Source organism: Rousettus aegyptiacus, unplaced genomic scaffold (assembly GCF_014176215.1).
Source record: "Rousettus aegyptiacus isolate mRouAeg1 unplaced genomic scaffold, mRouAeg1.p scaffold_m13_p_17, whole genome shotgun sequence".
NCBI classification, from domain to species: domain Eukaryota; kingdom Metazoa; phylum Chordata; class Mammalia; order Chiroptera; family Pteropodidae; genus Rousettus; species Rousettus aegyptiacus.
In genome coordinates, this window is record NW_023416292.1 from 40356917 (window position 1) to 40383014 (window position 26098).

The 26098-nt window shown below is 32.8% G+C and overlaps 1 protein-coding gene and 1 pseudogene across 2 annotated transcripts in view; one reads left to right on the plus strand and one right to left on the minus strand.

Moving 5' to 3' along the window:
- AGL (amylo-alpha-1, 6-glucosidase, 4-alpha-glucanotransferase) overlaps positions 1 to 26098 on the minus strand; it is a 62511-nt gene that overhangs the window by 20838 nt on the left and 15575 nt on the right. For both annotated transcript variants that reach the window (XM_016133408.2, XM_016133403.2), the window contains exons 6-24: positions 24836 to 25017; positions 24554 to 24665; positions 18495 to 18618; positions 18048 to 18150; positions 17852 to 17949; positions 16795 to 16934; positions 15564 to 15751; positions 13573 to 13696; positions 12826 to 12989; positions 12439 to 12540; positions 12168 to 12323; positions 11925 to 12075; positions 9761 to 9885; positions 9559 to 9671; positions 9310 to 9444; positions 6596 to 6726; positions 3279 to 3415; positions 2886 to 3019; positions 1859 to 2034 (exon numbers count right to left, since the gene is read on the minus strand). In XM_016133408.2, the coding sequence (XP_015988894.2) occupies positions 1859 to 2034; positions 2886 to 3019; positions 3279 to 3415; positions 6596 to 6726; positions 9310 to 9444; positions 9559 to 9671; positions 9761 to 9885; positions 11925 to 12075; positions 12168 to 12323; positions 12439 to 12540; positions 12826 to 12989; positions 13573 to 13696; positions 15564 to 15751; positions 16795 to 16934; positions 17852 to 17949; positions 18048 to 18150; positions 18495 to 18618; positions 24554 to 24665; positions 24836 to 25017 (2595 nt within the window). The remainder of the gene's footprint in view (positions 1 to 1858; positions 2035 to 2885; positions 3020 to 3278; positions 3416 to 6595; positions 6727 to 9309; positions 9445 to 9558; positions 9672 to 9760; positions 9886 to 11924; positions 12076 to 12167; positions 12324 to 12438; positions 12541 to 12825; positions 12990 to 13572; positions 13697 to 15563; positions 15752 to 16794; positions 16935 to 17851; positions 17950 to 18047; positions 18151 to 18494; positions 18619 to 24553; positions 24666 to 24835; positions 25018 to 26098) is intronic.
- Positions 5137 to 5461, plus strand: LOC107504295 (annotated as a pseudogene).

The following is a 26098-nucleotide window of genomic DNA, read 5'->3' on the forward strand; positions in this document are numbered from 1 at the left end:
TAAATGAAATAAAAGACTAAGATAAAAGAAAATCTTGGCAATTACTAAGTGTACTTCGCAATTTAAGTTTCTCCTTATTGGGTCTTCACCTTCGTGGAGATTAGACATTTTCTTCTGTTAAGAAAGATCAGAACTAAAGGTAACACTAGACACTTCTTTCTATATTGTCTCCAAAATAATACAAAATTTTCCTAAACACTTTGTGTATTATTTACACATGGTTGACATATATGGCTTATCTATGGTTGTTGATGATAATTTTGAGGATGATGAAAATGGCAGCTAACACATATAGTGCTCTGTGTTATACAGACTTCCTGGAACTTTAAGCCATTTAACACCTTAGATGTAATATGAGTACAGACATGTTCAAGGGTGATTTTGCGTTGGTATGTCCTAAAATATAGGCAGTTTATCTTTGTTAAAAAGTGGAAATTATAAAATCTCTAGCATTGATATGTGCAAATGTTTATGTTAACTTTTTGACTGACCTCTAACAGTATATAACTTATAAATAACATACCTTGAGTGATTTCTATCTTTTCAACTATTATGAAAGCTTACAATTTTTTTGTACTACTATCACCAAAAGAAACAAAGGTTTCTAGCCTCGGTATTCATTTTAAAATAAACCCCAAAAATCTATCTTCAAATCTAAGTAGAGTCCTATAATTTGTTAGTATGGAGTACACAAAACACTCCCTTGGGATTCTAGAAGCAAATATTAGAACTTTTATTTATATTTATCAACTTGTCTTTTAGTTTCTATTTTTGTTTTATACTGTACCTAATATGTAAGTATATCAGTATATTATCAGTATATCCATTTTGAGAGTGCTTAACAACAGCAGTGTATGCAATTAAAATGTTGAGATTACCATTTTATGTAATAGGCTTCTACACAGTAGGCTTTAAAACCAAATTCTGCATGTTAATTTTCCCCTTACAATAGCCCAGTTCAGTTTTATGAGTATCTGCATGTATTTCTAGGGGAAAAATAAGTTCCAGGAGGAGATCAAATAGTTGAGTGAAAATCTAAAACACAATTATATAATTGAGACATTCGAAGGGTTCATATGATCATTCTAAACGAAAAGTTAATTTTTTTTGAGTTATTAGGTCTCTCTAAGTCTTTCTTCTTTGGCTGAGCAGATGCGAATTTAAGGGTCAACAGAGGAAATCACACAGACAATACTATTACTTTCATCCTGCAATATGGTATTTTTCATTTAGTTTGGAAAATTATAAAATAAACTTCAATGGCCTTAAATATTAAGACTTCCTAGAAAATCTCGAAATATATTAAAAAGAAAACAAAAACCTGCCCTTTAGCCTTTTTCACTTAGACTAATTATTTGGTTCAGGTTTTAACATTACTGTAGAAAATAATGCCAATAAACATAGTTAAAAAAATTTGATTTCAGTTAGATATATAATAAAAAATTATTCAACATATGTTTGTAACTTGTAGAAGACCTCTACATGATCTCTTGTAATCGAAAGGTTGGGTTAATTCTTAAAATTGGGAAAGAAGTATAATACAATGGAAAAGAGAAAGTAAAACAAATCTGATGAAAAAAATAAAAAATGTCAAGTTGAAAAAAATAGAAACACACAGTAGTATTAACTAGCCACAATAAAGAACACATATAAATAAGTGCCTGCTGTACAGTAATAATTAAATAGTGAGTATAGTTATTATTTTTACAAGTGAATATCTATAAAATTTTATTAGGCAATAACATAAAATCTTGGATAATATCATGAGTTTTTTTTTTTAAAATAATCATTTCACCATAACTTTTCCTCCTTGAATAATACTGACTTATACATTTTTACCTTGTGAGTAATTTCTTACCTGCAGCTAGAGTCACACAACATTGCTCCTTTTCTTTTGTGATCTCATTTAGCCTGTATGGTACATCCGTAAGCGAGGGTGAAAGAAGTGGAAGAGAAGTGTATTTTCCTACTCCACACAGCTGGACAGAACCCAAAGAAAGGTGTTTCACAAAGGTAGAACCATTCTGAACAAAGCTGTAATAAATCAAAGTTCAAAATACTATTTGTAGAGAGAAACAAAAAAATTTATTTATTTAAAAAATTTTTATTATAGTAAGAACACTTAAGATCTACTTTATTAACAGATTTTTAAGTGTATAATACTGTTATTTATAGACACAGAGTTGTACCAATTTCTAGAACTTACTCATCTTGCATAACTAAAATTTTATACCTACTGATTCAAAAAATTTTAGCAGTATTATTTTACTTGCTTTCTTTCCTTCAAATAATCTCTGTACGCAAATGAGTAATGATGGAAATATCAGTTGAAAAACATTTTTAATTTGGTTAGATTTTAAAGCTCCTCTCATTTCATCAATATTCTAGGTGGCCTTAAGTCCAAGGTCTGTTGTGAAACAAATAGTAGGTTTGAAGTTTTGTTCTTTCTGAAATTATGCCCAAATCAATATGGTGGCTCCTCAACTGATACATTCTGACCTGTGGTTTCATTTTAAGGAAATTCATCATGACGGGCAAATCTCATTCATAATATAGCAGAGTATTTTTCTCTTAACTAATAAAAAATTGGAAAAGGAACTGTGTGTGTATATTTTAAAAATCATATCCATTCACTCAACTCAATGACTAGAAACAAATAATATAAAACAACTAAAATTTCCCATCAACATATTTTTTTAGCTTTATAGAACAGATTTTAATATCTAAGTTTTTGTATGTTCCAGACTGAAAGATACTATTAAACTTATTATCTACTTATAAAGGTTTCTGGCTGTACAAATCTATGACAGTTCCTTATGTTTTGGTCTTTCGAGAGTGTATAACTGACTCTGTATTTGGTTCCTATACCAGCTTTGTGGACATACCCTGACATCTGCTTCCATGCCGTATCCAGAAGAGTGGTGTATGCACCGATTAATACAGCATCGAAATAACATGGGATAAGATAGCGTGGAATCTGCTTCAGATAGAAGAACATAGCCTGCAACCATCTACCAACCTGTTATAAAGATAATTTAAAATTTTAATTTGGTGTGATTATAGGTTAGGTATATTTTAAGAGGCAAATCCAAACATGCAACTTGACTAATTAGTAATCTATCAACCAGGTGTCCATTTATTAGAACTAAAAGATGATGAGGAAGAAAAATGTTTCAGGTTAGAAAACAATGTAAATATTACATATTACACAGTAATACAGTTCTTACTGTACTCGTTTTTTTTTTTTTTTTTGGACTAGAATATATAGCTTTACTTACTTCAGCAATAGCTCCTGATCGTGAAATAAGCCGATTACTGACATAGTCAATCATCCAATCTCCACATCTCAAATTATCACAGAAAGGATGCCCCAAGTCATTCTTTGGTCTTATTTCTGCTAATACAGACATTAGTCCTGAAAAGTCATAGAAATACCATGTTATAGTATTGGCAGAGGCAATTCATTCCCATAGCCTGGGCTGTTGCTCATGTCTAATGATTTGGAGCAACATATAGAGGTAGATACAAGGGCTGTATAGTCCACAGTGGCACTTCTCATAGTTGGAGAAAAGTGTGGTCACACGGGCTTGAACCAAGATACAAAGGCATACTGAAGGGGACCACTGTCACAAGAGCTATGCAGAGCTTTTGGAGATTCCTATCTTCTGAGACGCGTTCTGTTCTTTTGGATTTTAATGTTATAATATTCAAAGAGAACTAGCATAGTTTTTCTGCTCTAAGGCACCTGGGGGAAGAAAACTGATAAGTCTGTGTCTTTTCATGTTGAAAAGTGGTAGGTTCATTAATTTTCAGGTAAGATTTAAGAAAATCATACAACTGGTTTCAGAGAGAGCAAGAGCATCTATGGTGCTAATAAGAATAAAGCCTGCCTTGGAAAAAGTTTTTGAAATATAATAAGAGGTACCTGGAACTAAACAAAGTATCAAAATGAGGCATGTAAGCATATCTTTAAGTAATATTAAAATAGAAGCATTAAAATTTCTATGTATACATAGCAGATTCTATGATTTCAATAACAGAACAATAGTACTTCTTTCATTACCCAATAAAGCATAATTTTCTCCTTAAAAAATTACATTGGCTTCACTGACTTCATTTTGACTGCATTTATTGATTTAGAATTCAATTAATTTGACTGTGTATGTGGCATATTTTGAAAAAATTAAAAATAAATGCAAACATTTTAAATATAGTTCTTTTTCTCAAGGGGTTATAACTTTCTTTGGGAAAGAAAGCTTAAAACCAAAAACTAGAAAACAAGATAGTATAAAATAATGTCCTACATATGCCCTAGCCTTTTCAGGGAAGGCAAATATTGCTCCCGTTAATTCCACTTGTTGAATAATGGAATGACATGATGGAGCAGTATTTTAGAAAAGTGACCTAACTATAATCAATGGGATGGAATAATTTGTGGAAGAAGAAACAAGAGGTTAGAAAACTCACCTGCTGGTTTTGTAGACTGTATTTTGTTTTAGAGTAGAGCGATAAATGTGGACATAAAAAGGATACAGTATACCATAGATACCAAAAAAAATCCACAAGTCATAATTACTGATTAAATATTGAAGATAAAAGTGGCATATCTAAAAATGCACTCCTGGATTCCAACATGCCTGAATATGTATTATTATAAGGGAAGTACAGAAGGGGAATTTTGTTTAGGGGAGAGAAAGGCCAATGAAGTGGATAAGCTTGATTTAATCTTAAGTTACTGTAACAGCCTGCTGGAAATATCCAGTGGACTGCTAGAAATATGTTAAACTGTCAAAGAGAAAGGGGGTTGGTATAAAGTAATAAACAAATCAATTAAGGGCAATTATATTTAGAAAGAATGAGAAAAATCATTTTTTGAGAAAATAAAGAGAACTAGTAAAAATCTAGACTTAACTTTAAGAAAAACAAAAGCCAAAAAAGTTCATAAAAATGTAGTTTTTTCGGTGAAGAAGTTCAACAGCTCAGAGTGAAAATAGAGTAGAAAATATAACATATACATTTCTTTATTACTCATAGCACAAACCTTTTGGTGACGAAAATAAAAATGTTTTAGGAAAAAAATGTTGTAAGTAAAAAGTCTCAAAAATTTTATTGTGCTCTCTCGGCTCAGCTTCCAAGATGACCAAAAAAAGAAGAAACAAGGGTCATGTCAAAAAGGGCCAGGGCCATGTGCAGCCTATTCATTGCACCAACTGCACCCAATGCATGCCCATGGACAAGGCCATTAAGAAGTTCATCAGCTGTGAGGGACATTTCCGAAGCGAGTATCTTTGATATGTAAGTACTTCCCAAGCTATATGTAAAACTATATTACTGTGTGAGTTGTGCCATTCACAGCAAGGTAGTCAGGAATCGCTCTAGTGAGGCCTGGAAGGAACAAACACCCCCAACCCAATTTAGACCTGCAGGTGCTGCCCTACAACCTTTACCGAAGCCCATGTAAGGAGCTAACTCCAAAGGACTATTCTCTAGAAATGAATAAAGTGGAAATTATACTTAAAAAAAAAATTTATTGAGCGCTTCTTATGTGCTTGGTTTTGTAGAAGGTATAAAGTTAAAAAACAAGGTAAAAAACATGGTGGAGTAAGAGTCGTCCCAGATCTTTCCCCTCGAAACAACAATAAGCTGTATATCTAAAACTGAACACCCAACCTGCACACCAGCACATCTGAGCGTCGGATCTGTGCCTAACAGCTACCAGTTACACCTGTGGTAGGTACTATTGTCTCCAATTTATGGATGAGAAAACTGAGACATGGAGAGTTTACTCCATGGTTCTACAGCTAGTCAGTGTTACCCAGGGTGTCTGGTTTTAAAGGCTATTTTTTACCCATAATAATAAAAGTTCATAAAAAACATTGTACTTATTACCAACATAAGGCCATGTATTCCAAGGGCCAAGTAATAGGTATAGCAGATAAATGCACTGAGTGTCCAAAGGTCAAAGAAATTACTGTGAAAAACAATGATTAAGGAAGGCTTTGTGGAAGACATATGACTTGAATTGGCCCTCAAAGATGGATTAAATGGACAAAGAAATAAGGAATTGAAAAGGAGGCACAGTACACAGGAGAACTAAATGAACCCACGATACATATGATAAACCAATTTCTTAGATAAAAATCCAAGAAAGTATTACCAACCAGATGGATTAAGCTGATAATTAAATATTTAGTTTTTATATCCCATCTTACAACCACTCTAACTTCATAATATTTCACTGTATAAGTTCTCTTTGTAGGGTAAAACAAATATGGAATGAAAAAAATATTTCGAATTAGATGAAAAAGGAAGATGAATGTATTATATTTACAACTTAGTCCCATTTGGGGCTCAAATGAGTTATCTCATTTAATCCTCAAAAAAGCCTATCTATTGGGCAATATTATTCACATTTTATAGACACAGAAATTGCAGCACAGAGAAATTATTTGCCAGAGGTCAATAAATGAGTAGGCGGCAGAGCCATAATTTGAATCTAAGTAGTCCAACTCTTATTTCTTTAAAGAAGACACCATATCACCTTCTAAAAACAAAAACAAAAGCAAAACGCTTAACTATCCTTACACTTGCTTACCTTGAAGACCTGCATATTTAAGAGATGACCAGTTTGGTATATTATAACACCCCCCACCATCTTCTTGTTCTTCTGATTCACACCGGTAGAGTATCTGATTTAGCTCAGCCAAAGTTAATTTAGAGGCAATACTAAGACGTAAAAAAAAAAAAGAGAACAAGTTAAATATAGTGAAATTACACTTGCTGTCAATAAAAATTTAAAAAAAATTTGTTTTAGGAACTCATTATAATATACATTATAAACAATACACATTTTAAATAGTAATTAAAGGATAAAACATGCTAAAAAACCAATTAGAAGTAACATTTCTTCCAAACCAAGAAAATGATCAAGTGCCAAATTAGAAGTACGCTAGAAAATCTTTTGGAATGTCAACTCTATTTGAAAAATAAAAATTAAAAAAGAAAAAATAAAATCGTTTGGTTGCTATACCCTTTATCTCATAAATTTATTTTTTTTAATCTTTCTAGTTTGGGCTTAAGTTTCCTCAAACCTCCATTATATTCTCCTATGTTACACATCAAGAAAATTCTTTTTCTAATTCTCTTAAATTCAAAATACTTATCAAAGGACCACGGAAGGGATAATCAAAGGTCACAGTGAACCATCTCAGAAATCATGTAGTACTCTGTATATTTTCTCTTTTCCCATTCTCTCCTCTCCTAAGATTGCATTGCCTTTCACTTTGGTTATTCAAAAAAAACCCCAGGATTTTCTTAAAGACCCTTCTAGATAATGGTCAGAAGGAGGGGTCTAACTATTATGACCTAGATTTCCCTTTGTTCAATTAGCAGTGAGATTGTATACTGACCACACCTGAATACAAATGAAACCCTATTTTCTTGTACTTTTAGTTGCTCAAGTAATTTCATTTTATATAACTGAATACATTCTTTTTGAATTTTATGTGAACACATATTCTCTTGACTATACTTCCTCATTTCTCTTTTATTCTGTCTCAACTTAGAAAATCTCTGGTGGCTGTGGTTTGTTCCCCCTGTTTCTGCCAGTCTCTGTCACCACAGCAAGGATGAACTCTTTCTTTCTCTGTAATTTCTAAGTCAAGTCTGAGTCAAATCAATCAGCAATCTCAGTACCAATTCCACTCAGGGCAATATTTTTCAACATGTACCAGTGAACTCTTTGCATAAGAATTACCTGCAGAGCTTATTAAAACATAGATTTCTTGTCTTTGTTTCAAGACAATTTGAGTAGGTGTGGGGTATGCATTTTATAACCATTCTATAAAACACAACTGTTTCATCACTGATTTTTTTTTTAGAATGCAACTACTTTGCTAAGAATAGTTTGAATTAAGAGTTAATATCCTTAATGATAAAAGTTCTTATAAAACAACATACAATAGAGTACAATAGAAAAATGGGTGAGTATGTAAAATGACATATCATTGAATAAATACAAATGGCTAATGAACGAAGAATTTAACTTGACTAATATTTAAAATAAATTAAAATGAGATGTCATTTTACAGTATTTTATATTAACCAATTTGATTAGTAACAGCTAACACTTATCAATAACTCACTAAGTGTCAAACACTGTTGAGTGCTTTACATTAAGTAATCCTCATAACTCTTTCAGAGGGGCACTCCAATGATTTCTATTAGGTAACCTGCATGAGGTCTAACTTATTACAGCTAATAAGTATATGAAATTTGATTCAAATTCAGGTAGTCTGGTTCTGTACTCTATGTTCTTAAACACTACATTATAATAATATATACTCAGTATTGGTAAGGATGTAGGGTAAAGGACACTCTCACATAAAATTGAAAGTATTAATTCATATAATCTTTCCGGAGGGAAGCTGGCAGTATTAAAAACTTCAAATATGTGACCCAGAAATTTCATTCTGAAAATTTATTCTAATGAAAACAATAAATATTGAGCACTTATTATGTGTCATACATTATGTTAAATGCTTTATCTGCGTTATCTTATTTAATCCTTTATTTGCATTATTCTATTTAATCCTTAAGAAATTTAAGAGGTAGGTACTATTATAAACCCATTTTCCAGATGGAGAGACTGAGACTAAGTAAATCTAAATATCTTGACCAGGATCATACTAACAGTGGTGAAGCTAGAGTTAAAATCAGCTCTAAATTTCAAAACCCATACTCCTCCTATATGTGGTACCACCTAGTAATGAAATAGTTAATAATGGAATAATTAAGGATTTATGCAAAGGTGAATGTACAAACATATACATAATGGGAAATAACTGGAAGCAATATAGATGTCCAAAAATGGAGATGATTAAATAAATCATGGTATATATAGCCATATAATAGAATAAAATATTGGCATTTAAAGAAAATAATGTGGTAAGGAGTTATGATGCATGCAGCTTAGTCTCAAATAGTTCAGAAAAATTGTGTGTGTGTGTGTGTGTGTGTAGATATAGGAGTTCATGTCTGTGTATATATATGCATATATCTATGTCTATGTCTCTATATCTATATCTATATCTAGAAAGTGCTTGAATGCAAGAGAGCATTCATGCAATACACACACAAATGATAAAGCACTAGGGCAAAACGGTAGCAATCAGTAATGCTGATACTACTGGTCCTTGGGCCACCCTTTCAGTAGCAAGGATACAATGACTCTTATAACTGCTTAAATCAGGTTGGTGGTAACTCATCAGTTTTTAAAGTGACAAATCTCTAAAAATGAGGCATACTTACGAAGCAAAAGGAATTTTTAAGATAGGATCTGAGCTGTCAGCAGAAAGGCTCCCAGATTTAAAGTGAGGACTGAACTGAGTTAAATGATTTCGAAGAATTCCAACAGCGACTTGTGCATGTGGATCAAGACTGACTCTGAAAACAATAATCAAAAAATTGGTAATTTTCAGGAGTAATTTATTCAACATTAACAGGATAGGTTAATTATTTTAAATATAAGCAAAGTTGACAGTTTGAACTCTAACATACCTGAATACAATAACACTTCCTGGAGACAAGTTTTCAAATTCTATTTCTTGAATGTATTCATTGGGTCCTTTTGTGGCAACTCCAGCTTGTTTAACAATTTTACTTTCATTAAGCTTGAAAAAAGTTACACAAAATCAGTCAATAAATAATTCTAAAGTCCTTAAAATGTTAAACACAGTAGTAAGATGAGAATACCAACTACCTGAATATGTTCTCTAATTTCTGCTGTGACATCTGGCATTCCATTGATTGAATTTTCATCCTTCTTATAAGGTTTTGTATTTCTTTCAATAGTTCTAGCTTCAAGAACTACTTCTTCAATTTTGCCTAGGAATATGTAAAATTTTGACAAAATTTCATATTAATCTGAAATTAGAAATTGCTCAAGGTGTTTTAAATCATTTAGAGTTGAATATGAAATATTAGTTAACTTTTTAAAAATGCAAAACAGTCTTAAAGTAGATGATTCTCCCCAGGATGCATTTTTTCACACCATGCTTTTGTTTTTAAAATCACAAATTAACAAAGCTTTATTTGAAAAGAGATCTTATCAAGTATTACTTGATAAAAATTACTAATAATAAATTAGAAAAAAATCTGGTCCTATTCTCTAGCTTAAGGAAACAGTACAAATACAACCGAAGTCCTGTGTACCTTTCAGAGGTAACCACTACCTTCAGTGTATGTTCATTGATCCTGTGCATTTTTATGATGTGTGTGTCTCCCTAAACACATGTTATTTTCATGAAAATAACACGTTATTTTCATATTTCCAAGTTTTATTAAAGTGGATTCAAATTATATATATATATTTCTGCAACTTGCTTTCTATTGGATAAAACTGTACTTTTTTTTAAGATTCATTTGCATTGCTACATTAGCTCTAGCTCATTTATTACACATGCCAAATTAATCCTACTATATGAACATACTAAAATGCATTCATTCTTTTAATGTTGCCATAAATTTTTTCTCTATTATAAATAATGTTACAATAATTATTCTTGCGTGTCCTCTAATGAAAATGTATGAAAGTTTCTCAGAAACATATCTAGGAGTAGAATTGCTGGGTCGAGGATATATAAAACTTTATTATTTAAATAATTTAAGCTTTAGGCCATTAATCTGACAGTAAATAAAAGTAACTTTTGATATAGAAATTCTACTTCTGGTAATATACACTAAGAAAATTGTTTACAGAAAAAATTTATTCCTAGTGTATATTTAAAACTTAAATAAGAACACTGCTAAACATACTAAAGACTATTAAAAGTTGATAGTAAAATAATAGAATATGAAACATTTGACATAATGAAAATCACAACTTTGCAAACTGACAAAATAAAAATAAATGGTTTAAGAAAGATCAATGACCAAAACAAATCCTGAGAGATCATATTATACACACTGATTGCAGCCATGTAAAACTATATATATGCATTAGCAAAATCAGACAAGATCACGAAATATAAATTTGTGAATGTTTAAAAAAACTAAAGAACAGTTAACCCTAAAACTACTCAAGTTGGTAATTTTTAAAAATTGGAGTTACACATATTTATCAATTAGCAACCAATACATAATATGATGATCTTTATGAGAATCTTCACTCAGTCAACAGATTTTGACTGTTGCTGTATGCACAGAAGGATGTTATGCTATAATATATTACAAATCAGTAAAGAATGAAATATATACGTTTAGAAAAAAAAAATCCAGCAATAGTAAGGATACACCTCAGGGATGTATTTTATAATTAAGTACAAAAGGAACGATAATAGAGACTATAATTATATGCTCAGAGGAGAGAGAGATTACTGAGTACTTAGAGAAGGCTTCTCAAAGAAGGTGAAATTCTAGTCCTTGAAAGATGTAAAGAATTCAAACACAGGTGGAAGTAAGACTAAGGTAGCAGTGAAAACATCTATTTGGCTGAAATAGTGAAGTGATACAGGGCTAGAGAAGCAGATGAGAATGGATTATCACAAGCATTCAATATTAAACTATTTTCATTTTGGTTTATATATATGTGTATGCATGAATATACACATATAAATATACATATATACATGAATACACACACACACACATATTTCCCTGGGTATAAAAAAATACATTTATTTTATACAAATTAGAAAATAAGAGAATGTATTAAGATGAAAACAAAACTATTTGCAACTCAAAAAAATGTTAATATTTGAGAACTGTTCCACGTAGTAAAAATATGTTACCAAAAATTTCTAATTCTTTTTCTCAACTACATCCACACTTGCACTGTTATAATACATATGACATATGACAATTTACTATAACAGTATGATTTAATATAACAATATAATCACGATAAAGTTTTTAGATTGCATTACCAGGGATGCACATTTGGGGGACTTCCTTGCTGTAAAATGAAGTCTTGGGATTCCTGAAAGCAGTTCTAGACACAGCCACGACAGACTGATGGATACTAGGTGAGTGTCTTGTTACTGCCACTATGTCTTCATCAACCTGATCCACATACACCTGAGAAACAGAAAGAGCAAACACACTAGAACTCAAAATGTAAAGACTTACTCTGAAATTGAACCTTAAGAAAGAAACTTAAAGTTTCTTGCCTGAATAAAACCCTTGGCCCCAAGCTCTTGATGAAGTTTATTGATAGCACGCCTAGCTGCAATAATTCCACTTTGCAAATTAACATCGCCTGTATCTGATGGGGATGCTCCAGGATTCCACTTAGTGTAAAACCGTTCTTCAGAAACCACTGAAATCTGAACAAAGTTAAAACTTAGCAATGTCTACATTTTCCTTACAATGAAAACTTCTGGTAAAAATGATCAAAGTTGTTGGCTATGTTATTTAAAAAAAAAATAACAATAAACAAACCTGATGAGGCACTAATTCATCATAGCCTTTAGTACTACCACTAGCACAACATGCCATAGAAACAATCATGGAACTTGGGAGAGCATCATATGCTGATCTGTGCTAGAAAACAAAAACAAAAAAAACCCAAAAGTTTATTTTCTTTCCAATGCAAAGTGCCGTCCTATAGCAGAATGAAGTAGGATAATTACATAAATATTCTATAAGATACATTAACTGGCTTTAAGACAAATAACAAAACTTTCTAAAAACTATGTACCATAATCATTTATAAATTTAAGACACTATTTTAAAGTATATGGACATTATTAACACTAATTATCAGAGAACTAAATATTAAAACATTTAGCAAAATAAGTAAATACGTGAGGCAGATCAGACACTTACCACAATAGGACACTCATTATCATGGGTAATATCCATAAACAGGGCATGTGCAATAGCTGGCATCAAAGGCCTCAAACAGGGCTGAACAAATGACCCAACAGGTTCTCCTCCATATCGGTAAACTAATCTGCCCTCTTCGTGACTATTATGTGCACTCATTGCCTCTGCAAAGCATTATTGAATATTTTAATCTTCATTATTAATGTCCAAGAAGAGGTTAGATTTATTATTATGACTATCAAGAAAAGACCATATAAATATTATAAAAAATAAACCTGCTTTAAACATTTAAACAAATGTGCATTAGTAGTGACAAAAAGGTTTTTTCTATAATTTAACTGGGAAAATGATGCATGTAGGTAAAAGGGAACATATGTTGTTTATTAGGATGTTGGTTATATGAAATCTATGGGGGGAAAAAAATCTAAAGATTATATCATATATCCAGATAGGAGATGAAAATAGATTTCTATATTTTCGATAACAAAAAAAATGGTTTTGTTTATGAGTCATGAATTCATCCCACAGGCTTTCAATATAAAGTAAAATATTTTACCCCAAACTGAAATATTTTACTGATAAAAACAGACTGAGTTATATTAGAAAATTTTGTGTAGAATACTTAAAAGAACATTAACTATGTTGAAAATTATAAACATTGTCTATAAAGCTATTAAATGCCTTTAATCCACTTAAACAAAAAGAAAGTTTTAGGTGGGAAATACACACACACTTCAGCAAGCCTACCTCTTATTAAGGAACTAATGCCCAGTCTAGTAACAAAGATATTGTCCAAGTCTTCACTTCCTGTGAACAGTTCTGCCACTATATATAAATTGGGTTGCAATTTCCTAGCAGCATCCAACATGTACTGCAAAAAGCACAGTCACAAATGTAACAGGAAGAGAAAAGCAAGATGGGAGGGAAGCAGAGGAGGCAAGACTAGTCATGGATTTGACATAGGAAAATATTACAGAGCAAGACAAAATGTAAATCCAAGAAGAATTTCCAAATAAATCGAGCATATATAAAAAAACACAAAACAGAATAATACATATAAAAAATAAGAATTTATGAAGAGGATAAAACAGTTAAAAGGAAAGATTAGATTTTGCAAAGATGATAGGGACAAAATGGGGAAGAAAAGGAAGAAGAAAAAGGTTAGTGTCACATTAAACAATGGATACTATAACATTGCAATTCTGCTAGGCTTTCCCCTTGTTTTATGTCTATTTTTAATACCTCTAGTCAGACTATTAATTTACAGGCAGTTGACCAGACTATTATTGACAAATTGCCTGCTGGTGAATCATTTATTACAAAGATTCCGTCTGACTGACTAGACTTCAGCCAGTTTTTCCTACAGATGATGATGAACGCTTACTCTTAATCAGAAATGAAACTGGTTTAAAAATTTTTAACACAATGTTTGCAAAAAGGTTAATAAAAAACCTGAAATTCCATCAGCTAACAAAGATTCTAGAGGATTCTGTAATTTAAAATTAAGCAAATTAAGTTTTAATAGTCTGTTCCGCCACAATGTTGTAACAGTTTTACGAGTATGTATTTTTTTTTTTTGCTAAAGGTATATATACACAAAAACAACTCTGCCACTTTTTTTTTCTTTTCTTTTTTTTTCTCTTCACTACACACTCAAAAATAAGAAACCTAGTTAACTCTAACAATATCTGTCATTTTTTGGAACTAAACAATGTTCTACCACATTAACTAATGTTCACTAAATACCTCCAAAGTAAATCAATCTTTCAATGCAGGACACAAAACATACATATTATGTTACCACTTTAAAATTATAGAAACAGATATTTTTCAGATAAGCACACATTTCCAAAAAACACTAAGTTGTCACTAGGAAGATACTGAAGATCTTATAAAACAGGATGAAAATTATGTGTTTACAAAGCTATATCATGTAGAAGATGATATTATAAATGTTGGTACTGCTTAAGTTACTGTAAAAAGCCTAAGGAGGACTAGATCTTTGTGTTTACACTTATAATTTTATAAATAATTAATAAAAAGCTGAACCAATGAGACTAAAACTAGCTACAATATGTTATGTTAGTGTTTAAATAATCGCTATAAATTAATAAGTTATTCAACTTTACAGTGACCACTAATATATTGAAAGCAACTTAAAAATAACAGAGATAAGAGAAATAAATATTTATATTTTTATAAATATTATAGAGCATAAATACATTATAATCATTCCATTAAAATAAATACTAAATCAATCAAAAATATTATAAAAGTAACATTATATTAAATTATTATATTAAAATTAACACAAAATAAATACATTAAAACATATGATTATATTATGATTACCACATATTTTAATAATATATAAATATTAAGTTGTCTTATTGTTATTTTAAGGTTCAAATAATATGACTTCTTTTAAAATATTAATATTAAAATATTGACAATATTTTAATAATACATATGGCAGTATGGTTGTATATATTAAAAGAAACAATATGATCTACTTCCTTAAATTAGAATAAAAATATTAACTCAAATATTTTATAATCCAGTATTTTATTATAACCACACCAAAAGCATCAGAATTATGCAAATTATGTAAAAGTTTTAAATACGACCAATAAACAGTGCTGGTGTCCAAGTAGCAAAAGAAAACATATCCTATTTAAGCAAAGCTATGACAGAATAGTGAATTTCTTTCCCAATGTAGATGAATTGTTTTTCTGTACCTCAGCTACGTGAAGAGGTGTGGAGTGGCAATTATCAAGACGTACTCCCTGGAAATAAGTTGCAGTTATTTCAGTGTATTTTTTCATATGTGCCCAGAGATAAGGACAGTCCTCTGGTTTATTCCCATAGCGTAATTTAACACTGTCTCCCCAGCAAATAAGTTCTCTCCTTAGATAAACATCTGAACCTGTTAAGAAAGGAGTGTGCTTTCAATGGTTCAAGAAATAAAATGAAAAAAAAAAAAATTACTTCAAGGAAACACTGCTATTTTAAAATAACACTGACTATTTCCACCACAAACCACATATTGGTTAAAATTATATCTAAAATCATTTGAGATAAAATTTTAAAAATTAATATTTATTTATCTTATCTATTTTGTTAAAATTCTAGTTTGTAGTCTCTTCTAAAAACATGTGCTTAATGTTAATAATTCAAGTTGCTTCTTAAAGGAAAATAGTAATAGTAATATCATTGGCCCTTTAAAACTACAATTCTACCAAAAACATTTAAAGATCCATCCCCACCTTGCTTCTTATTTTTGGCAACAGGCTACATTAAATTCATGACATAAAGCAGATAATTTTTTTTTTCATTTAGAATGGCTAAAAAGGAGGGAACAGATACTTAAACCCAATGTTAGAGTCTTTTTTAAAAAATGAGAATTTTGAATTAAATTTAATATCATTAAAACAGACTTCTAGTTTTGAAATGCTGAAAAATAAACAATGGGTTCCCTACGAATTCTTCCTGGAAACAAAATAGCTGTAGAAAAATAATGTTAGGAATAAGAGAGGGAACCTAAAAACAACTGGCTTCTAGCTTAACTCTAATTAAATATCTTAATACTCCTCTGGCTAATGAGTGAAAATCTCTCTTCTGGCAATATAATTTTAATAGCAATGGTTTCAAATGTCTTTAAAAACCCAACAGAATAAATTTTTGCACAAATAAAATCTAAAGCAGACCCACAATATAAAAAACATATATATGAAAGCTGTTCTTTTTGAGGAAATACAGGGTAGGAAGGAAAGCAGGGGGAAGAAAATGAATACCATCCTTTTTGTTAACCCCTTCTCTCAAACTGTATACACTTCTGGTACCTCTGTTATGAAATAGTTTAAAAAGCACTAGCCAAATGGGGTAAAAATCAATAAAACTGTTTATATTTTGAGCTTTCCATGAACTTTTCTTTCCCTATCCATAGAGAAGCTAATCAAAATGACATACCTGGTTCAGCAAAGTTTCGAAGGGGATCATCTCCCATCACCCATCCATTGTGTGCCATCAGAAAACAAGCTTTATTTGGGAGATGAATCATAGATTCTTCTGTGGAGACGGTCGTTTCCTCAAATGGGAAAGTAAAATACCTATAAAGATTAAACTAAATATTAAATCCATACAGAGAAGCTCTTTGGAGAGAATCTGAATCAGCACCATTAAAATGAAAACTTCCCCCCTAATGAGCAGAATAAAAAAAATTAGTCTGACACCAACAGATTGACCTATGAAGATTTTCTTTCTTTATTTTAAAAAATTCTCTTTATTTAAATTAGTTTCGAGTATACAGTACCTTGGTTAGACATCTACATAGATCAGAAAACGATCCCCCCCCAATTGCTCCCTCCCTCCCCTGGCCCTCCACCTAGCCATCATATTAATGCTAACTGCATTTCCTTTGCTGTGATCCCCATCCCCATGATCAACTATCAACTACTAATTTGTACTTTTTTAACCCTTCACTCCATTCTCTCAGCACCCCCCCAACCTCTCTCCCCTCTGTCTGTCACCAAATTATCCACTATATTTGTAAAGATTTTCATAGGTCAAAAATTTTCAGTAGACTTTCTAAGTAAATCTAGTAGGATTTGAGGAATGGAGAGTTAGCATTATAGCATATCTGGTCAACATTTTAAATAATTAAAAATCTCATATAATTTCTGAAATCATTGAGGTAGTGATGTTACTTTTACTACACTTTCGCTGTCTAATCCATACTGCACATTACTTAAAAGGAGCCAAATACTTGCTCGATTAACACTGAAATAATTATAAGTATACAGTTCTCTAGAAACACTAATGTAAATAATTATTAATTGGTTCTCTAAAGATTTGCCTAACAAAATTAAATTAATTAATATTAATCCCAGTTACCAAATTAAAACTATTTCAATTTAAGAAATGTACTGGAAATCACACATTACAGGAAACATTTAGGTTAATTTGAAAAGTTAAATACAATTTTCAATTTTTAACCTTTAATGAGAAGAAAATAAACATGGAATACCTGGTAACTAAAGGATATCTTCTAGTGACAGGTCCTAGTTTAGGTCCATGGCCAGCCAGTCGTTCATAAAACACATTTCCCAAAAGGCAATTAACTGCCTAGAAAACAATGTTACATCAATAACAACAAAAACAACAAACAAACAATAAACAAAGCAAGACTCAAAGAAAAACAGCATTTGAAAAGTTGGTAAAACCTGTTCCTGATGACAGTTTATGAGTTGATGTTTCTCTGAATTTAATTCCTCAATTCTCTTTTGGAACCAATTACAGCATTCATCAATTGCGGCTGGCCCATTGCTAGAGCAGACAGAGCAATACAAACTTATAATATAATGGTTTTACAAATTCCACATTTAAAAATTTTCTAACAAGGGTCATAGATTCTTTAAATATATTCATCAGGATCTTAATTATGGCTGAAGATATTTTTCAATGGTAAAAATTTTCACGTATGCATATAGGATCATGGATCAGTGCACAGAAAAAAGGAGAAAATGTCATGCACTTGGCAGTAGAATTATGGTGAATTACTTTATTTCATACTCTAGTCAAACTTTTAATAAATAGTATGAAAATAATACTAACCATAAAGGTTTATAATTAATATTATTTTTTATTTCACAGAAAAAAATATAACATACTCATTTGGTATGAAAGTCGCTAGTGCAATGTTCATATCTACAGTACAGCCAAGTCGCCTGTATTCAGGATCCTGAATTATCTTAAGGTGTTCCTTTGGATCAGGCTTGGTTATTTTCCTATTTCCTGAAATAAAGAAAAGATGATATCTTAAATGCAAATATCCACAAGGAGATTATAATTGTTACTGATTCCAAATTTTTAGTTTACGATTTTTTCATTAAAAAAATGTTCATTTCACAAGCATCCTTCCTACCTCTCACCAACTCACACACACACACACACACACACGTGGAGGAGGGGAGGAAGGGGGGAGAGAGGGGGAGAGAGAAAGAGAAAGGGAGCGAGGGAGAGGAAGAAGAGAACACAGGGATCCCTAATCAGTTCAGTTTCAGTCCTACTTTTCTGCCTCAGTCAGCATTCATTTATTCTATACATTTTTTAGGCCATTAGAATGTAGGTATGAATTTTCTTTCCAGGTTCTACTAAATACATTAACATCAGGAATTCTTTTTCCTCAAAGACTACTTCCTATTTTAAAGTAAGTCTTATTAACAACCTGACTTTCTTTGCATTCGCTGAAATAAGCACATAGATTTTAATACTGTTTCCTTTTTACCAACAGGCATATTCCTTACATAATAAAAACAAAAACAAAAACAAAAAAAGTAAATAAATGTTTTGTGGGGAAAATTTTCATTTTTACCTGGAACTTGTTCCTAAAGAATCAGATGTTGGTATAGGATTGCTTCCACTGGGTTTGATTTTATATTAACTAACTAATATCTGGCTTATCCTAAAAAGATTCTGAAATGGCTTATAAAAGCACAAACAAGGTAAAACATAGATTCTTAAAATCTAGTTTCTGAGGTTCCTCTGAAAGAGTAAATATATGAAAATTGCCAAGAAATGATTTACATAATCAGTGTAAATTATAAAATAGTGTCCAGTATTGGTAGAATAAAGACAGATCACTGCAATAGCACAGATAACAGAGCCATGTACATTTAGTATATGGCTATACATTATGAAGTATTTTGGTACTCCACATCAGTAAGAAAAATGGATTATCAAATCAACATCATTTTTTAATAAAAATAAGTACCTTCTTTATATTACATACAAAAATAAATCTTAGGTAAATTAAATATTTAAATATAAAATATAAAAAATATTAGAAAACATAGAGGAGACCGGCCAAGATGCATAGAAGCTAGGTGCTGTGTATGCCTCCTCTAGCAACCAAAATTAAAATGAAACTAAGAGCAACTACAACTGGGAGAGGCCTGATGTCTGGCTGAATAGAAGTCCTACAACTAGGGACATAAGAAGAGGCTGGTAGGAGGGGCAGAGATGTGAAATAGCCAGTCCCACAATGGCCTGTGGCAGTCAAGAATCGGGAGGGTTATCTTGGTTGCAGAGCCCTCTCTCCCACACCGGGCCCGCCAGTCCCGGGCTCCAGTGCTGGCAAGAGAAGTTCCCACAACCTCTGCCATGAAAAACCAACGGAGCTTGTGGCTGAGTGAAATGGAGGGCCGCGGAGGTGCAGGTGTTCCTTTTAAAGGGCAGGTGCCCGGAATTACTCGCTGAAGGACTCACTCGCTCTGAGCTCCAGCACTCGGATAGCTGCTCGGGGAACACCAGGGACCTACAGGGAGACACTGAGTTGTCAGGCTTCAGGGCAAGGGCTGGAAGGGCAGCTTTCTCCTGGACAGAAGTGCTGGCTGTATCCACTGTTCTTTAGTTGAGTCCTCCCCACTCTCAGCCTATGGATGCAGGAAGCTGCCACACCTGAGTCTCAAACAACCTGGATAACACAGGTTGCTTTGCCCAAGAGATCCCCTGAGACTCTGCCTCTCCCAACGTGTGGGCCGTTCCCAAGCTGCCTCTAGGGGTTTATTTGATACAAATGGCCTCACTCGGCTCATGATGCAGACTTTCTTAAAATCTCTCAAAAGCTTATAAAACCCAAAGAAGCAGTATTTGGCCTCAGCGTGCCCTATACCTCTTGCTGAGCAGCACCAACCCTGGCTCTATTGGCAGCTGGCCTCGGCTTCTGGCATGGCCTCTCAGGGCACCTATAAGCCTGGCATGGGCAGCGATCATCTGCAGGTTGCTTGGAGACTCTAGCCAGGTGGTCCTGGAAGTGCACAGGCTATGGCTAAACTTGGCCTGTAACTGGGCACCTCCCAGGAGGTCCTTAGGCTGGTACGCTCAGTGGCCTGCTTCTACTGGTGATGGAGTCAGAGCACCACCTAGGGCTGCATCTGAGGAGGACACATCAGAAGGGCATATTGGGCAGGCATCAGAGTCCTGCCAAAGTGAATCCAGCTCCATAGGGTCAACTCCTCACCAGCCAATCCTCACGACCAATCAGCCCAAGGGTCATTCTCCCCCACTGAAGAGCAAACAGCAACCAAATTTTAGCTACATCAGGAAGGCACATACAAGGGACACACCTTGAGCATTTCCCTCAGGTGACCAGGGAAGATTTTGCCACTAGGCCCCACAGGACACCTACTTTATAACACCACTATACTAAGAGCAGGAGACATAGCAGCCCTGCCTAATACATAAAAACAAACATAGGGAGGCAGCCAAAATGGGAACATGAAGAAATACGTCCCACATGAAAGGACTGAACAAAGCTCCAGAAAAAGAACTAAACAAAGTGGAGACAAGTAATCTAAAAGATGTAGAGTTCAAAACACTGGTTATAAGGATGTCAATGAACTTAGGGGGAAAGCAGATGAACTCAGTGAGAACTTTAACAGAGGTGGAAAACATAAAAATGGAGATGGAAAACACAAAGGGGAACCAGTCAGAAACAAGAATACAGTATATGAGATGAGGGGTACATTAGAGGAAATCAACAGATTGGATGAAGCAGAGGATTGAATCAATAATTTAGAGGATGCTCAATTAGAACAGCAACAAGAAAAAATAATCCAAAAAATGAGGACAGCTTAAGGGGCCTATTGGACAACATCGAGTGCAACAACATTTGCATCATAGGGATGCAAGAAAGAGAAGACAAAGAACTGAAAACCTGTTTCAAGAAATAATGACCCGAACTTATCTAATCTGGTGAAGGAAACAGACATACAAGCCCAAGAAGTGCAGAGTCCCAAACAAGATGAATCCAAACAGGCCCGTACTAAGATACATCATTAAAATGCTCAAGGGTAAATACAAAGAGAGAATCTTAAAAGCAGCAAGACAAAAGAAATTAGTTACCTACAAGAGAGCTCCTATAAGACTGTCAGCTGATTTTTCAACAGAAACTTTGCAGGCCAGAGGGCTTGGCACAAAATTTTCAAAGTAATGAAAAGGCAGGACCTACAACCAAGATTATTCTACCCATCAAAGTTATCATTTAGAATCAAAGGGTAAATAAAGAGGTTCGAAAAAGGTAAAGGAGTTCACCACCACCAAGCCAGTATTGCAGGAAATGTTAGAGGGACTTCTTTAAGAGGGAGAAAAAAAACATATATCAAAAACAAAAAGAATGGCAACAACTACATATCTATCAACGAATACTTTAAATGAAAAAATTAAATGTGCTAATCAAAAGATAGGGTGGCTAAATGGATAAGAAAACAAGACCCTTACATATGCTGCCTACATGAAACTCACTTCAGATTAAAAGTCACATATAGACTAAAAGCAAAGGAGTGGAAAAAAATATTTCATGATGGACCTAGAGGGTATTGTGCTGAGTGGAGTAAGACAAATGATTTCACATACATGTGGAATCTAAAGAAAAAAATAACAACAACAAAAACTAGAAACAAACTCATATATAGAACATTTTGAGGGTTACCAGGTAGGAGGAAGGTTGGGAGATCAGTGAAGCAGGGAGAAGGAATTAAGAAGTACAAATGAGTAGTTACAAAATAGTTACGGAGGTATAAGGGATATAACATAAGGAAGATAGTCAATAATTTTATAATCACTATGTACGGTGTCAGCTGGGTACTAGATTTATTGGGATGATCACTTTGTGAGATATACAGATGTCTAATCACTATGTTATACACATGAAGCTAATATTGTATGTCAACTATAATTAAAAAATAAAAATTATTAAGAAAAAACAGAGTGTTGATGAAAGGTCTTTTCTAAGCATGATATAAAAATCAAAAGTCATAAAAGACTGAAAAATTTGACTACATTGAAAAAAAAATACCACCATAAACAAGAGTTAAAAGATCCAAAGCATACTAGGAAGATATATTTGAGGCCAGTATAATAAGGATTCACCAATAATAACAAGTCAAATAAAAAAAGACAACCCAATAGAAAAATAGAGAAATAACTTTAATAGACAATTAATGAAAGAACTATCAATATCTAACATGTGAATAGATATTTCACTAATATGTGAAGAAATGTAAATTAAAATGAAGAATATTTTGCCTAATTGACAAAGATTACAAATATTAATGGTATCTAATATTGGTGAGGATATGGTTAGTGATAATGGAAACTGCTACATTTATGTTGAAAAGCAATTTGACAATATGTAAATTTGTCATTAAATCTGTATACCCTTTGACCTAGTAATCCTATATCCAACAATTTATCCTGCAGACTGACTCACATAAGCAAGTAAAAATAACATGTACAAGAATATACTTTCTGTAGTACTGCTTATAAGAATATAACTTCCACTAGGGCAGGGGGTTGGTGTATTCACCACTGAATCCCCACGTCTAGAAGGGTATTTAGCACATAATAGGTGGTTAAACATACATGCATTGACTGAATGAACAAATGATGAAAAAACTGGAAATAGTCCATCAAAAAGCCTAAAAAAAATTCAAGTACATTAAAACTGTATTGCTATCTAGAGATTAAAATAGCTATAATAAAGTCATATTTACAACTAAAAGAATAAGTTGTTAAACAACTTATACGCTGTAGTCTTATTTGTGTATAAGATAGATATAAACATAAAACTTGTGTATATAATTTATATATGTAGAATCATGTCAAAATGTATATGAAATCTGAATTTCTTTCAAAAAGAGTCTGAAAAGAAACAAGAAACTATTAATTTGTAGTATTCTCTAAGAATGGGTTTTGGGAGAGAGGAAGTCACACAGTCTATTTATTTATTATGTTTTTGCACAGGGTTTTTTTTCTTTGCTGTGAGCATACATTATTGCATATAAAGAATATAGCTTATAAATATCAGAGGGAAGGGAAGATAGAGGCCATTTAGTAAAATGAAACATAAAGGAACGTTATCAAACATTCATGTAAGCTGAAGTGTGAATCTGACCCTGAACTTCCTGAGCCTCAAGTCATATGCATTGACTTTAAAGGCTGTATTTCTGAGTCCTACTCTGGATGAGGAAGATAAGTATTTTAAGAGCCAGCAAAGATCCTTGCTATCAGATTGTTCTACACTAACTGCAGATACACTCTTCACAATCTTTCCCTTTTAATTTGCCTCCTAAAAACCGTAATTCCTCTTTTAGCATGGTATTTCCTATCCTGCTTTGTGAGGAACACAACGATCAACTTCTTGAGGTTAGTTATGTCCTTAACTGATGATCTGTTTATCTTTTATTACCGCCTAATCTCTGGATCAGTCTCACCAGTTTTAGGTGGTCTGAATGGTGGCACCATCAACTGGAGGCTCCTCTACCTCAGTTAAGATTCTTACATTAGCCAACAGAAGACTATTACAGCTCTCAGTTTCAAAGCTTGTTTTGAGTTTTCTGCAGTTGAAACAATTTGCTCTACTTACCTCCCACATATACATTTAACAAATACATATTGAGCTCTGCTGTATTCTGAGCATTGTGCTAAGGAAGCAACAGGAAGAAAGAGTTCCCAAGGAAAATAACTATGGTATGTATTATTATGGCGGGCCCTGCAGATGTTTCTGTTATCAGATTCCAGCATCATAGTTTAATAGTATCGAAACAACACAAATATCAAGTAATAACAAATTTAATAACATGTTAACCAAGAGAAAAGAAGTTATCTCTTTAAGAGTAATATTAAATTTCTTAAAATGGATAAGAACATTCTAGTGTATATCTTTTACCTTGTGTAAGAAGTCCTCTAAATTGTTCAACTGCTTTGGAAACGTCTACTTGGAAAAATTCCCAGAGTCGAATCTTTGGAAAAATATCCTCCCAAACTATTTTTCGAATGCACTGAAAAATTTCAATAGTTAATATAATATATGTATATTTAAAATCTTTTTACTAAATACTATTTAGCATATTAAAAGAAAGATTCTAAATAATTTTCAACCATGTATTTAACTCATAATTTAGCAGTTTTGTTATTCTGTTTAGTGTGGTGCTCCTCTGTACATACTGACATTCATCTGATGGTCATTTTCAATCAAAGCAGGCACTCCTTTTTCTTGGTATTTTCCTTCTGCAACGTCACAGGATAAATGCCAAAGTGCTCTGTCTAAGACCCAGGCAGGTTTCAAGTGTGGAGAATTCACAAGGTTATATGCACTTTCTGGATGCTTCTGGATCCATTTACTATTAGTAGCTTAAAAAAAAAACATAAGGATGATCTTGTAATAAATTGAAGTTAGAATCTATCTTTAGTTTAAAGGTGAAATAAAATGTCAACATCTACCATTCATTTTCTTACGTATTACCCATCAATATTATGATACTGTCATATGAAAGAGTTTTAATTGTGGTATTCTGTCATCCACTTTAACATACATTTTTCTCTTCTGTTGTAGGAATTTTTAATTGATAGTAGATAGGGTGCAATGCTGATTTATTAATACCACCGTAATAACATGTTTACTATTGTGGTGAGAGTTAAGAAGGGTGTGTCCTCAGTCTGCTTCGATGGTCCCTGAGTCAAGTATATTTTGGAATGCTCCTTCTAAGCCTAAAAAACATCTCCTTCCATAAGGCAGGCTGGGCTCTGTCCCGACCTCAAGTCCTCTGGCCTTTTGTTAAAGTAGAAAGTTACCTGTATTTTTGACTCTGGTTTAGGCTGTCCGGTGTCTGGCTGTTAGATTCTAGGGCAGGAGAATAGTCCTCTCTCAATTTGCTTTCCCCTGCTTTCAGTCTCCTGAGCGAAAGGGCCCTTCTGTGGTTTCATCTCAGCTCTAGGTTCTATCTCTTATCTTTAGAACTCAAAATGTCATTTACATCTTTTTTTCCTACATTATCATCCTGCCTTTTTTTTTTTTTTTTTTTTTTTTTTTTGGTGTGTGGGCCAGGGTAGGGGGAGGGTAAGGCTGAGGTTTCTTCCTTTGGATCTTAAAATACACTTGAATTTCCTCAAAGCTAAGGATACAAACAAATATCAAGAACAAAATCTTGAAAATCCAACCCATATCTGCTGCTTCTTCTTTCTTCCCATACCCTCATTCCTTTTCCACTGCAACCTGCTATGTCGAGCACTCTGCTGAAGTTACTCCAAACCTCCTAATAAAGAAAATAACCATGTTACTTTCTCATCTTCATCCATTTCAACTGCTACAACATTTGCCATTACTGATTAGTCCTTCCTTGATTTACAAAAGGTTTTGTTATCTTAGTTATTTTTTTACTTTCCCTTCCCTTTTGCCCCTTGTCCTCTCCCTCTCATCTGCCCTAAACCTGTG